We start from the raw sequence: 13,963 nt of genomic DNA, 5'->3' as shown, positions 1-13,963 counted from the left end.
TTTCTTCCTGTTAATATGGTGTATTACATTTATGGTTTTGCGTATGTTGAACCAACCTTGCATTCCTGGTATAAAGCCTACCTGATCATGATGTATAATCTTTTTCATAAGTTGTTGTATACGATTTGCTAGTATCTTGTTGAGAATCTTCACGTCTATATTCATCAGGGATATTGGTCTATAGTTTTCTTTCCTTGTCTAGTCTTTATCTCTTTTAAGGATAAGGGTGATAGAGGCTTCATAGAATGAATTAGGGAGAGATTCACCCTTTTGGATATTTAGAAACATGATCATCTTAATAGATAAAGAAAGTACAACTGACAATAGTAAATAACCTTTCATAATACTCTTCAAGCTCTTTATGTAAAAAGAATTTACCTCAACATGATGAAAGCCATATATGAAAATGCTAACTTTATATACACAATGAACTACTAAAGCTTTTTCTCTAAAATCAGAAAGGCAAGGATGTCTACTCTCTTCACTTCTTTTCAGTATACTGTACAAGAACTAGCCAGTGCAGTGATTTAGGAAAAATGATGCCATCTGAATTTGTAAGGAAGAAGCTCAATTGTCTTCCTTACAGTGATATGAGCAAGTATCTAGAAAATCTTCTTGAGTCCATAGGAAAGCAGTTGGAAATCATCATTGAACTGCACGCTGGTTAAAGAGGATTGAGCACAACTTATTGTAAATGCCAAATGCAAGTTAATAAAAATGCCACCTTGAACATTATAATGATACAAACATCATCCACAAGCTTGTGTCTGTGCTTGAGGACACAAAGACTCAAATTCAATAAAAAAAAAGTCACTGAAATTGCTTACAATGATGAAAACAAGAATAGGTATGAATTACTTTAATGGCTTGTATTTTAGATCCAGAAACATAATATAGGTCTGCGTTTTGTTGTTTTAGGGATCTCTGACACATGCTATAACATTTCTGTTGCCAGCACACCAAAAACTAATGTTTGGGAAGTTTCATTAGTGACAGAATGAATTTTTTGACATTGTCAGTTTTTGCTATTTTTGTTCAGGTGAAGGTTCAGCGTTTTGCTCTTCATTTGGGGACTTTCTACAACTTTCTACACCTCATCCACAGGAAAGTAAACAAGCAGCAAAGTAAAACCCAAAAAGGAACCCACAGAAATATCATCACAAAAGGCTTACGATGGCCCAGTTTCTCCTCATTGTCCCGAGGGGGTGGCCCGCTATCCACACTGCCTCCCCAGCCTTTTTCCAGGCAGTAGGGAGGGTCCCATCCAGGGTCGCAATGACAGTGATGTTTATCATTACAGATCCCTCGATCATTACAGATCTTAGGCTCACAAAGATCTTTCAAAACTGATAAAGGAATGCAATGCCCATCCAGGCATATGTGTTCTGGGCCACACTCAGTGCCCTCGTTGACCATTCCAACATCAGGTATGGTCATCCCTAAGTGGTAGTCGGTACTCCAGCAGTTGACACCATTGAAGTGAGTCCAAAGCACGGTAGAATGGTCTTCCATAAGTGGAATTTTTGTCACGTTCTCACACTGGATTCTGCCACACAGGACATCTGCGATACTACATTTTACATATCTAGCACCCTTGATGCCACAGTTACCAAATCGGTCTCCCTGCGTGTTCACATGACTGTAGCAACTCTGATTTGCGCTCTTAGATACTTCGCCAAAAATTTGCTTGCATTGCTCATCACGGACATTGCATCTCTTTCCATGGCAGTATCCCACACCCATGCAGCGCACTCCAGCCTGCACATACACATCCACTGGACACTCGTGTGAAGTCCCGTTGCACCACTCTGGAAGGTCACATTCATTGCCACTTTCTCTGCACACTTCACCTGATGGCACTAACTGGCAGTCTTTGCAACAAAGGCCAAAAGCACAGGTGGCCCCAGGTTTCAGAGAGCAGTTTGACAAGCAGCATGGATCATTTTCACACAAACTTATGGTCCCACAGTCACATTGCTCCCCTTCTTCGACGACACCATTTCCACAGTGCTTCAGTGAGAAGATACTGTCTGGACTGGGTGGTTCGTGCATACAAGTAGTCTTAAAATCTACAGTTGAAAAGTAAGAATAACTGCAATTGCTGAATGTTCTTGAGGATGTTGTTGAGGGAAACATTATACATGTCCTGTGTCCACATTTGCATGTATCATCATCGTGGAACATACCTAGGTTATGACCCATCTCATGTGCCAACGTTACTGCAAACGCAGAGTATTTGTCATCCATGAAACTATTAACTCCACAATTAATCTCCTTTTTACATACTGTACCAATATAAGCTAGCCCAAGAGAAACACCAAATTGACATTTTATAAGGAGATGTGCAAGATCATGCTTTTTGCGTGGATTCAAGCTGTGTGTCTTCCAACGGCAAAATTCCCGTAGAAGAACACTTATATCATTGTTATTCACAGCATTTCCTTCATTCCAGATCTCAATTCCACATAAAAGCACGTTGATGTCCAATGCAGTATAAAAGGTACTTATTACATTGAGCACAGTGATTACTTCCTCTTGCACCTTTGACACATTACTTTCCCGATGAAAGAATCGTTCTTGGTCTACCACCACTGCCAACTCAAGATGCCGCTTGTGGGTCCACCAGCCTAAATAGTCACTCTGCATCAGAGTATAATTATCACTCTCTGGAAAAGTGAATTCCTGTACTATGTCATCAGTTAATGCACATCGCGTGGGTGGGAACTCTGACTCTTCACGGTCCATCTTGTACACCAGATGTTCAAATGTGACAGAATGCCTTTTGGGTTTGATTTCGTAGGCGATGTCATTTATATGTAACACTCCTTGAAAGCCCCCAAGACAGGGGCTAAGGGCAACGAGGGAATCTGGGTCTCCCTCCACAAAACCCTGATAGTAGCAGTCATCCCGGACAAAGGGCTGGTCCTCTACGAGAGCACCCTGATCTGTGTACGTGAACACGGAGAGGGATCTGGACACTAAGACCTTCCTGGGCTTCATGTGGACAATGTGCCTCTGGCCCCCAAAGTGCAGGCTATAGCAGACCCAGCCTGAACTATTCATGCCTTTATCACTGTCAGTTACCCTGAGGGGTATCACCACTTCTGGGGGGCTGTGTTGTTGGCAGTGTCCTATCTGGGGCCATGGAGAAAGAAAAAGGAACACCCCCAGCCAGTGCAGCAGAAGAGTGGTCAGACCCTGAGCCAGGGCCTCATACACAGCCATTATGGGTCCAGAATAGTGGCTCTGTGGGAGAGCGAAGGAATGGAGGCAGGAGACGATGTTGTGTGTCTCCTCCCTTTGAGGTGCTTCTTTGCAGGACTGACCGTGAATGCTGTGTCTTCTGGCAGAGTCAATCCATCACACCAGCAGAACTGAAAGAAAAGAGAAGAGCAGAGACAGGCGTGGTGTTAGGAGCAGGCCAGAGTGGAAGACAGACGGCAGGGATAGGTCAATGAATGAGTGTTGGCTCCTGACTTATCTCAACGTACTGCACTGCATTGCCCTGAGATATCCGTGAGCAAGGCCAGACTGTGCTGGACAAGGAACGACTATGGACCATGGGATATGGATAATTGCACCTGATGAAGGACACATTGCACCGGTTTCTAAATACGTGAGCGTGTTCCCAGTAAATGTATAAAATGAAAGCGTTGTAATGGTGGACATGAATCTTCTTTTCATGTTCGATTGTGATTTATACATACTGACTTGTATACGTATCAATAGTTGTCATAACTTCAAGTATTTACTCAGAGGTATCTGGAGTGACACATTGAATTCTGGATATATACATTTGGTGTTCATCCACCTTAGTATCTAGGAAACAACTCAGAACTTGCTCTATCTTCATCTAATCCTGTCAAACTGAAAACTGGCAACTCCTCCATGCTCTTAAATGATATTGGTTTTAGGGCTCCTATGGAGGCACGGTGTTGGTGCACACTGCAGTACCCTAGCTGCAGGGGACACTGGGGCTCACTGCCTGGTCAGGCTGTACACTCCATGGCTGTGTCTGTTGCCCGTGATCTTGGCGGGCTGGAAAGGCTGGGAACGATCACAGCAGGCCTCCTGGAGGTCCTCGTTGGTCTGTCAGTGCCTCTGACCCTTTTCTGTCACCCTTTGTATCTCACCAACATGAAATGAGTGGATTAATAAACTGAAAAGGTGTTGCTATCTACTGTAATGGACAGCTTCTTTCAGTAAAAATACCAAACAGGACCAACCAGTGTGGTGGTGGTTGAGGCAGCTGGATCCCACTTCGTCCAATGCATTGACCCACATTCTCGTACCCCCAGCTTGAGAAATGCCAGGCACGTGTACTTGCATGCTCCAAATCCCAAACGGAAGAAGAGTAGGAAGAGAAGGGATTGCAGCATGTCCATTCTCAAAGGGAGTGGTTTCTAACTTTCCGTCCCTCTCTCTGTTTCTCTCCAACAAACATGCCCACCCTCTTGAAAATCAAAAAACAAAATGGAATGAAAATAATAAAGATGGGTGTAATTGTTGTGTGGAGTATCTTGCTGCCCCTTAATTCTATGTTCACAATGTGGAGGCCAGCAGGGAGGAGGAGTCTCATACCCCGAATCTCCAAAGCCACACAGATCAGAAGGTTAGTCATAATTGTCCTTGATAAACAAAGCCCCTTCCAGATCACTACCAGGGTTATCTCATGATACCGTTTCATTTACATTTCTCCTTTTTTCTTACACCAACTTCCCATATCAGTCCTACGTAAACCACATATTGGCCAACTCGTTTACTGTTCACCTCCCTGCCAGTAATCATTCCCATATTCTGTTTATAGGCCAAGCATATGTCAACCCACACACACCTAATTCTTCTTTCTTACCTTCCAGGCTCACTGAGAGTGATTGCTAGCCACAAAACTATGGTTGTAGCCTTCTTCATCACAATCTTACTCTTTCCTTTTAATTTTCCTTAACGATTTGTCTTATTACTTGGCAGAGTCAATCCATCACACCAGCAGAACTGAAAAAAAAGAGAAGAGCAGAGACAGGCACTCTACAGGGTCTTGAAATGCATCCCTTCTCTCTCCCTGCCCTCCATCTAATCAGAACCTTGGGTACACACGCCAGCATGTTTGGTCAACTCGGAGTAGGAACAGGCACTGTAGATCAATATACTGCCACCTGTGGCACAGAATGGACCCACAGCTTTTATTCTTCACTCAAACATGGACCCATAGATGGCATAGCAGTTATGTTGTTGTACTCCCACATGGCTGAAAGCAGTTTGAGTCCCAGACCAAGTGGCTTGAAATCATGCCAGAATTGCGTGTGTGCATGCCAATGATACCAGAGGGAAAATGTGGGAGAAGGGATTGCAGCATGGCTATCCCCATGGACAGTGATTTCTCACTTTCTCTCTGTCTCTCTCTGGTGAGTCCACATGTCCTAAGGTAAAACCCGCTAAAAATAAAAGATAGTGACTCTGAAAAATTATAGAGGACTAGGGCAGGCAGGTGGCTTGTAGGATAAGGTGATGGATATCTCATGGACGACTCCACAGTTCGAGTCCCAGACCTAGAGTCTTGAAAATCACATTGGGCATGTGTGCGCTTGCTCAAAATTCTAAAAAAACACCGGAGAAGAACAGATTGTGGCATACCCATTCCTTTGGGGGGTTATTTTTCACTTTCCTTTTCTGAATCTCTCTCTCTCTTTATCTCTGATGAGTTCAAACACCCAAGAGCACAAAATAAATAAATAAATAAATAAATAAATAAATAAATAAATAAATAAGGAGAACTTATAGAGGACTCCATTTTTCTTTCTACATCTTTTTGTGTGTTTTTTTTTTGTGTTTTTTTTTTTTTTGAGAGGTTTTTGCTATAGGGCGTGAGCACTTGCCAGACAGAGCCAGAGAGACAGAAAGCGAGAAATCACCCCCCAGGGGGGATAGCCACACCACAATCCCTTCTCCTCCATCCTCCTCTCGGGATCTTGGGCACGCACGCACACGCGCCTGGCGTGAGTTTAAGCCACCGGATCTGGGACTCGAACTGCGGTCGGCTACGTGGGAGTCCAGCGACATAGCCATAACACTAACTGCTGGTCCCTCTTTCTACCTCTTTTTACTTCTCAGGTTCCCATCACTGCACCTTCCATCCCCATCACCTAGCTCTGTAGACTCCATAAATTTGATCTCTATTCATTCAAATCCTCAACCCAATCAAAAGTAATCATGTGTTTGTGTTATCCACTCTTACAATTCATTGGGAACATGAGAGATAATCTGAGAGAATATTTATGGGAAGGCTTAAAAGAGAAGACCCATGAAATTAGAGTGGGATACCTCAGCCCAAAGGAAGAAGTTAGAAGCAGACCCTTGTGGCAAACATTCCTGTAATATTTTTCCTTAGTTGTGCTTCATTGTCCACATTTGTTTCATAACTTGCTGATTTTCTGAATTTCCTCTTCAACACATGGAACCCTCAGCTGAAGTTGTCTTTGTACAGCTAGGTATTATGATCTTATTTCAGCAATGGCGAGTTAAGTTGTAAAACCAAGCGTCCCTCATTAATGTTTGTTTAGTATTTTTTTGCTTTGTCATAGCAGATAGTTTGTAGGTGACTTGTTTTAGGCTGCATACTAACCTTATTATTAAGGTGACAAGATCCCTCGATTATGTGGGCAACATTATTAAGTAACAGAAAGGGGAGATTTACTTGAGGAGATGCTTAGAGTTGGCAAGAAGGGGACGAAAGCTTCAGACAACATCTCCATAGTGGGAGTAAACTCCCACGATCCTGATTTGGTCTCCATCTCTCTCTTTATTTACATTTGGTAATTATCATGGAGTGTGGATTTTTGTTGTTATGAAAAATAATCATTTATTAACACTGTACGTAAACTTAAGCAACATAAATCGGTGAGAATTTTATTCTAGGGCCTTTGACTGGCATGCTGGTAATAGGAAAAGACCCTTGTAAAAATATTTGAGCCCTGCTATACTTGTCCTTATTGCATCATTTTGTGTAATGACCTAAGAGACCAGGTCTCCGGAGACAATATCACATTGTCATCGTGAAGTAGCACAGTGCCATAATGCTGCCGAAACGTCAACGTAGACTGACATGCATCATCTTCTGTGAACTGTTATCTTTATCTCCAAGTCTTACCAGATTCCTTAATGTTGGTATACTAATTGCCACCTAACTTCTCACTCTCCCTTATAGCAATGTTATTAATGCTTTGCAGTCCATGCAAACTGAGCGAAATAGATTAAAGACAATTTCGGAACTCTGAGCCAGGTAAATATAGTATAACTGGAAGTAATACAGGGATACTCACCACTTAATCTGATTGCTTAGCAGCACTTCTTGTGTCTATGTGTGTGTGTTGACTGTGCGCGAGTGCATTCTGTGGGTGTGTGTCCTGTGAGTGTATTGTATGTGTTCTCTGTGTCTGTGTGTGTTTGTGTATGCACATGTATTATAGCATGCACAAAACCTGCTGCTTTTGTCCTTTAGCGTTGTACTACAGAACACTTATCAGAGTCAAATTGGTGGCTCCCATGATTTTTTTCTGTGAATGGTACTTTTTCTACCACCCACCTCTATGAAAAACGATTTATAATTGACACTTCGCATGACCAAGAGAAGTGTAGATCCCCTCCTTCATTTCTTTCTCATTTTATGAAGTTCTAGTTTTGGCTGCCTAGCAACAAGAGTCTCTAGCTCTATAGAATGTGACAGCTGCCTAACATTCCTTCCTCCTGGAACCAGCAGTTGGCGTAATGGTTATGTCACTGGACTCCCACGTGGTCGACTATGGAGCAAGTCCTGGACCTGGTGGCTTAAGCTCACATTGGCCACATGTGTGTGTGTGCCCAAGATCCCGAGAAGAGAATAGAGGAGAAGGAATTGTGGCGTGGCCATCCACCCTGGGGGATGATTTCTCGCTTTCTGTCCTTTGGGTACATACCAAGGAGTGGAATTGCTGGATCACATAGTAGTTCTAGTTATAGATTTTTGAGGAATCTCCCAATTGTTTTCCACAGTGGCTGGACCAATTTATATTCCCACCAGCAGTATAAGAGGGTTCCCCTTTCATCACACCCTCCCATCACTTAATCATTTTTTGTTTTAATACACTTAGTCAGTCTGACTGGGGTTAGTTGATACCTCATTGTAGTTTTGATCTGCATCTCTCTTACGATGAGGGATGTTGAGCATTTTTTCATATGCCTTTTGGGTATTCTTACGTCATGCTTAGAGAGTGTTTTTATCAACTCATTCTCCCATATTTTAATAGGGTTGGTACTTCTTTTTCTGGACAGCTGCTTGAGTTCCTTGTATATTCTAGTTATCAGTCTCTTATCTGATGCATAGTTTACAGAAATGTTTTCCCATTCTGAGGGCTATCGATTTACACTAGTTACTGAGTCTTTTGACATGCAGAAACTTCTTAATCTGATGTAATCCCACTTGTCTATTTTGGGGATTATTGACTGTGCTGTGGAGTCTTATTTAAGAGGTCTTTGCCTGCCCCAATGTCTCCCAGAGTTTTCCCAGTGTTTTCCAGCAGCAGTATTATAGTTGGAGGTCTTAGGTTTAGACCTTTGATCCACTTGTCTATTTTGGGGATTATTGACTGTGCTGTGGGGTCTTATTTAAGAGGTCTTTGCCTGCCCCAATGTCTCCCAGAGTTTTCCCAGTGTTTTCCAGCAGCAGTATTATAGTTGGAGGTCTTAGGTTTAGACCTTTGATCCACTTTGAGTTGATTTTTGTCAATGGTGAGAGGTAGGGGTTCATATTCCTCTTTCTGCAGGTGAATATCCAGTTTTTCCACCACCATTTGCTAAAGAGGTTTTCCTTTTCCCACCGGATTGGCTGATACCCATTGTCAAAGATCAGTTGACTATATGTTTGGGAGGTTATTTCTGGGGACTCTATTCTGTTCCATTGGTCCACCTGTCTGTTTCTGTGCCAATATCATGCTGTTTTGATTATTTCCACAGTTTTGTAGTATATTTTTGGGTCACAGAGTGAGATGTTACCCACTCCACTCTTCTTGTGCAGGATTGCTTTGGCAATATGAGGTCTTTTATGATTTCAGACAAATTTTATGGTTATCTTTTCTAGATTTGTGAAAAATGTGTCTGGTACTTTGATTGGCTTTGCATTAGGTATATAGATTAATTTAGGTAGAATTGCAATTTTGATTATATTAATTCTTCCAATCCAGGAACATGGATTGTCTTTCACTATTTTTTGTGTCATTTCAATTTCTTCTTTTAGCTTTTCATACTTTTCTTTGTGGAGGTCTTTACCTCCTTTGGTTAGATTTATTCCTAGATATCTTATAGTTTTTGTGGCTATGTTAAATGGAACGAATTTTTTTCAGTTCTATCTCAGTCTGCCTGCTGTTTGTATATATAAATGCTATGAGTTTCTGTATGTTGATTTTGTATCCTGCAACTTTACTATATTCATGTATTACTTCCAGGCATTCTTTCATGGAAACCATTGGGTCTTCTATGTATACAATCATGGCATCTACAAATAGAGAAAGTTTCACCTCTTCTTTTCCTATTCGAATGCCTTTTATTTTATTCTCTTTTCTGATTACATTGGTGAGGACTTCCAGTACTATATTAAAAAGGAGTGGAGAAAGTGGGCATCCTTGTCTTGTACCAGTTTTTAGTGGAAAAGCTTTCTGCTTTTCTCCATTCAGGATGATGTTTGCTATGGGTTTTTCATAGATGGCTTTTATTGTCTTGAGAAATGAACCATCTATGCCAATTTTGCTGAGAGTCTTGATTATGAAAGGATGTTGTATCATATCAAATTCTGTTTCTCCATCAATTGATATGATCATATGGTTTTTATCTTTCTTTCTGTTAAAATGGTGTATTACATTTATGGTTTTGTGTATGTTGAATCGACCTTGCATTCCTAGAGTAAAGCCTACCTGGTCATGATGTATAATCATTTTTATAAGTTGTTGGATATGATTTGCTAGTATCTTGTTGAGAATCTTTGCGTCTATATTCATCAGAGATATTGGTCTATAGTTTTCCTTCCTTGTCCTGCCTTTATGTGCTTTAAGGATAAGGGTAATGGAGGCTTCGTAGAATAAATTAGGGAGAGGTTCACCCTTTTGCACCTTTAGAAATAAGTTGAGCATAATGGGAGTTAACTCTTCTTTAAAAGTTTTGTAGAATTCAGAGGTGAAGCCATCAGGACCAGTGCTTTTCTTTGTTGGGAGGTTATTTATTACTGATTCAATCTCCTGGCTTGTTATGGGTCTATTCAGACTTTCTATATCCTCCTGGCTCAATCTTGGTAGATTACATGTGTCCAGGAATTTGTCCATCTCATCCAGATTTTCTTGTTTCTTGGCAGATAGCTGTTTACAGTATTCTCTAATGACGTTTTGTATTTCTGCGATGTCTGTGGTTGTATTGCCTGCTTCATTGGAAAGTTGGTTTACCCTGTTTTTTCCTCTCTTCTTCTTAATAAGTCTCACTAGTGGTGTATCAATTTTGCTTATCTTTTCAAAGAATCAACTTTAACTTTCATTTATTTTTTTGTATAGTTCATTTATTTTCTATGTCATTTATTTCTGCTTGTATTTTTATTACTTCTTTTCTCCTGAAGTTTTTTTGGATTTTTTTGCTGTTGTTTTTTTAATTCTCTGAGGCACGATGTTAGGTGATCCATTTGCCTTCTTTCCATCTTCTTCTTATGTACACTAATTGCTATGAACTTCCCTCTTATGGCTGCTTTTTCAGTATCCCAAAGATTATGGAAACTTGTGTCCTCATTGTCATTGGCTTCCATAAATCTTTTGATTTTAGTCTTTGTTTCTTCAGTAGTAGTGAAATAATTCAGGAGTAGGTTATTTAGTTTCCATGTATTTGTGTGTTTTTTGAGGATTTCTCTTGAAATTAAAATCAAGTTTAATTACATCATGGTTGGAGACGATGCTGGATATAGGTTCAATGCCTTTGAATCTGTAGCGGCTTGCCTTGTGCCCTATCGTGTGGTCAATCTTCGAATGGAGGTGAGAAAAAAGTGTACTTTGTGGTTTTCAGGTGGAAAGTTCTATAGATGTCTGTTAAGTCCATTTGATTTATGGTGTCATTTAGATCCTTTATTTCTTTACTTATTTTTTGTTTAGATGATCTGTTTAGAGGAAATAGTGGGGTGTTAAAGTCTCCAGCAATTAATGTGTTGCAGTATATATCTCCTTTTAGATCTAACAGTCTTTCCTTCACATATTTGGGTACTCCTGTGTTAGGTTCATAGATATTTATAAGTGTTAAATCTTCTTGATAGACTAACCCTTTTACTACAATACAGTGCCCTTTTTTGTCTCTTTAAACAGTTTTTGTTTTAAAGCCTATTTTGTCAGAAACTAGTATTCCGACTCCAGCTCTGCTTTGATTTCCATTCACATGGAATATCTTTTTCCAGCCCTTTACTTTAGGTCTATGTATTTCTATACCATGAAATGTGTTTCTCGTAGGCAACAGATAGAGAGTTTCTGGTTTTTTATCCATTCAGTCAGTCTGTGTCTCTCGATTGGACAATTTAATACATTAACATTCAATGTTATTATCGATATTTCTGAACGTCTCTACATTTAAGTTGGCCATTGTCTTGGTTGTCTCTTATTCCTTTATTTCTGGCTGATCATTCTTTAGTTTTCCTGGAACAGTACTCTCTTCAAAGTTTCTTGAAGAGCTGGTCTGGTGTTGCCAAATTCTTTCAGGTTTTGTTTGTCTGAGAAGATTTTAATCTTTTTTCTTCCCATATGAATGATAATCTTGCAGGGTATAATAATCTTGGTTGAAATTGGTTCACTATTAACACTTTCAGCATGTCTTCCCATTCTTTCCTTGCTTGCATTGTTTCTGTTGAAAGGTCTGGTGTTAGCCTGATGGAATGATCCTTGTAAATCACTTGTCATTTCTCTCTTGCTGGTTTTAGTATCTTGTCTTTATCTGTGGTCTTGGACAATCTGACTAAGATGTGCCTTGGGGAAGATCTTCTTAGGTTGACTCTATTTGGGGTCCTTTGTATTTCTTGGGTATGGATGTTTGAGTGCATCTCTTGACTTGGGAAGTTATCTTTCTTTCTGGGATACTGATTATTCGTATGTTTGGACATTTAATGGAATCTAGTATTTTTCGTATATTATCCTCATGAGTTTTATTTATTTATTTATTTTTGTAATTTTTTCTATCTTTTTTTTCCCCCCTAGTCAGAGGTTTTATCTTGTATGTCAGAGATTCGATCTTCAGCATGGTCTAATTGACTTTTCATATTTTGGAGAGAGTTTTTGATTTCCTGTGTTACAGACTTCATCTCTAATAGTTCCATCCTATTTTTTCTTATAGTATCCATTTCTTCTTTCATGTTGTAGAAGGACTTCCTAATCGCCTGTAGTTCGTTGTCTCTTTTCTGTTTCAGCACATAGAGTTTTGTCACCATGAATGTTCTAAATTCTTTCTCTGACATTTTGATAACATCCTCTGTTTTATCAAGAGATCGAGGGGGAGTTATTATGTTCTTTTGATGGAGATATATTGCCTGGTTTATTCAGACCTGAGGCTCTTCAACTTCTAGACATTGGGAGATGTATTCACTTTTGGATACCTTTTAAGAGAATGTTTCTTCAACTGGGAACAAAGGTGTTTCCCTTTTGCTGTGGGCTGATGTGTGCCAAAGTCTCTTTTCTGCTGTGTTTAGCAATGTGGTCCCCAGAGGAGGAGCCTTCTATTCAGGTGTCTGAAGATCAGTATCTCCTTTATCGCAGGTGGTCCAATGAGAGGTAGGGTCCCAGGGAGACTCACAATACTAGGATATTTGAGAACTGTGATTGTAGACTTGTCTAGTCCCTCTGGAAGTGTGGAGGATGAGGAGGGCATGACAATATAAGAGGGAAGAAAAGAATATAGAGGTGAAAGTAGGCATGGCACATGGTTTCACCAGGGGTCTGGGGATAGACCTGGGGCTCTGCTGGAGAGCTGAGGCCTGTCTTGTGGAGAAACGAGGAGTAGAAAATTAGAGAAAGAATAAGAGAAAAAAAATTTTAAAAAAACTGCCTACCTTTTTGAGAGGGAAGTCTCTGGGGTTGGGACAGCTGGAACTAGGGCTGAGGCTGGAGATTGGCCCTGGACCAGGGCCCCTTGCTAGCCAGGGGGCCTTTCTCTCTCTTTTTTTAACTGTATATCTTTTTTTATTTTACTAATTCTTTCAAATGCTATGCTATATCATTTCAATGTGTGAACTTATAAACAGATATTCAGTTAGGTATTCTAATTTCAATTAACCTCACTATGTCTTTGAAATGCAGTAGCATCATGACAGCATGTAAATGCTGTATACGGAATGTCATCCTTTGAACGTGTAAATAATAAAACAAAGTTTAAAGTAGTTATTCTACATCCATTTGATCCTTACTACCTTGGAGATATGGTGTGCATCTTACACTTACAGTTGACCACATCTCAGAGCAGCCACACTGCTAGTGTCCAGGAGCCACGAGTGGCTGGTGTTGAAATACCCAATGGTGCAACTGAAGTGGCAGGGCAGAGCAAACACACCTGGGATGAATATCGTGGGAGAAATGTACATGGTATATAAGAGAAAGCACCAACGTGGTAAAGTGAGAGAAGTAACAGAAAAAGTAAGTGCAATGAAGCGAGAGGAAACGTCTCTGAGGAGGCAACATCAAGCCACAATCTGAGTGTTGAGATCTATCCACCAGCACAATTGGCAACAGACTATGAAGATACCCGTTTGTATGTTCAAATGCTAACATGAAAAGCATCACATTTCAGAGTTAGCAAGGAAAAGGAATGTCAATTAACTCAGAGTTTGTTTCTATTGCTCATCTGATTAGTGGCAAGTAGATGGTGAGTGAAGTTCTGTTTTGTTTCATTTTTCCTTTTAATGGTTTGTAAGAACCAGCCTAAGATGATCCTA

The 13,963-nt window shown here is 40.4% G+C and overlaps 1 protein-coding gene across 1 annotated transcript in view; it reads right to left on the bottom strand.

Moving 5' to 3' along the window:
- The window catches only part of LOC102496692 (disintegrin and metalloproteinase domain-containing protein 25), a 10,182-nt gene extending 2,544 nt beyond the window's left edge, over positions 1-7,638 (bottom strand). The window contains exons 1-3 of the mRNA XM_027772328.1: positions 7,317-7,638; positions 4,853-4,992; positions 1,173-3,374 (exon numbers count right to left, since the gene is read on the bottom strand). Coding sequence (XP_027628129.1) covers positions 1,173-3,225 — 2,053 coding nt within the window. The 5' untranslated portion in view covers positions 3,226-3,374; positions 4,853-4,992; positions 7,317-7,638. The remainder of the gene's footprint in view (positions 1-1,172; positions 3,375-4,852; positions 4,993-7,316) is intronic.
- Between the last annotated feature and the right edge of the window lie 6,325 nt (positions 7,639-13,963).

The sequence above is a fragment of the Tupaia chinensis genome, unplaced genomic scaffold, assembly GCF_000334495.1.
Source record: "Tupaia chinensis unplaced genomic scaffold, TupChi_1.0 Scaffold000271_1, whole genome shotgun sequence".
NCBI lineage: Eukaryota > Metazoa > Chordata > Mammalia > Scandentia > Tupaiidae > Tupaia > Tupaia belangeri.
Note: the sequence above shows the minus strand (reverse complement) of the source record. Positions and strands in the feature narration are given on the sequence as shown.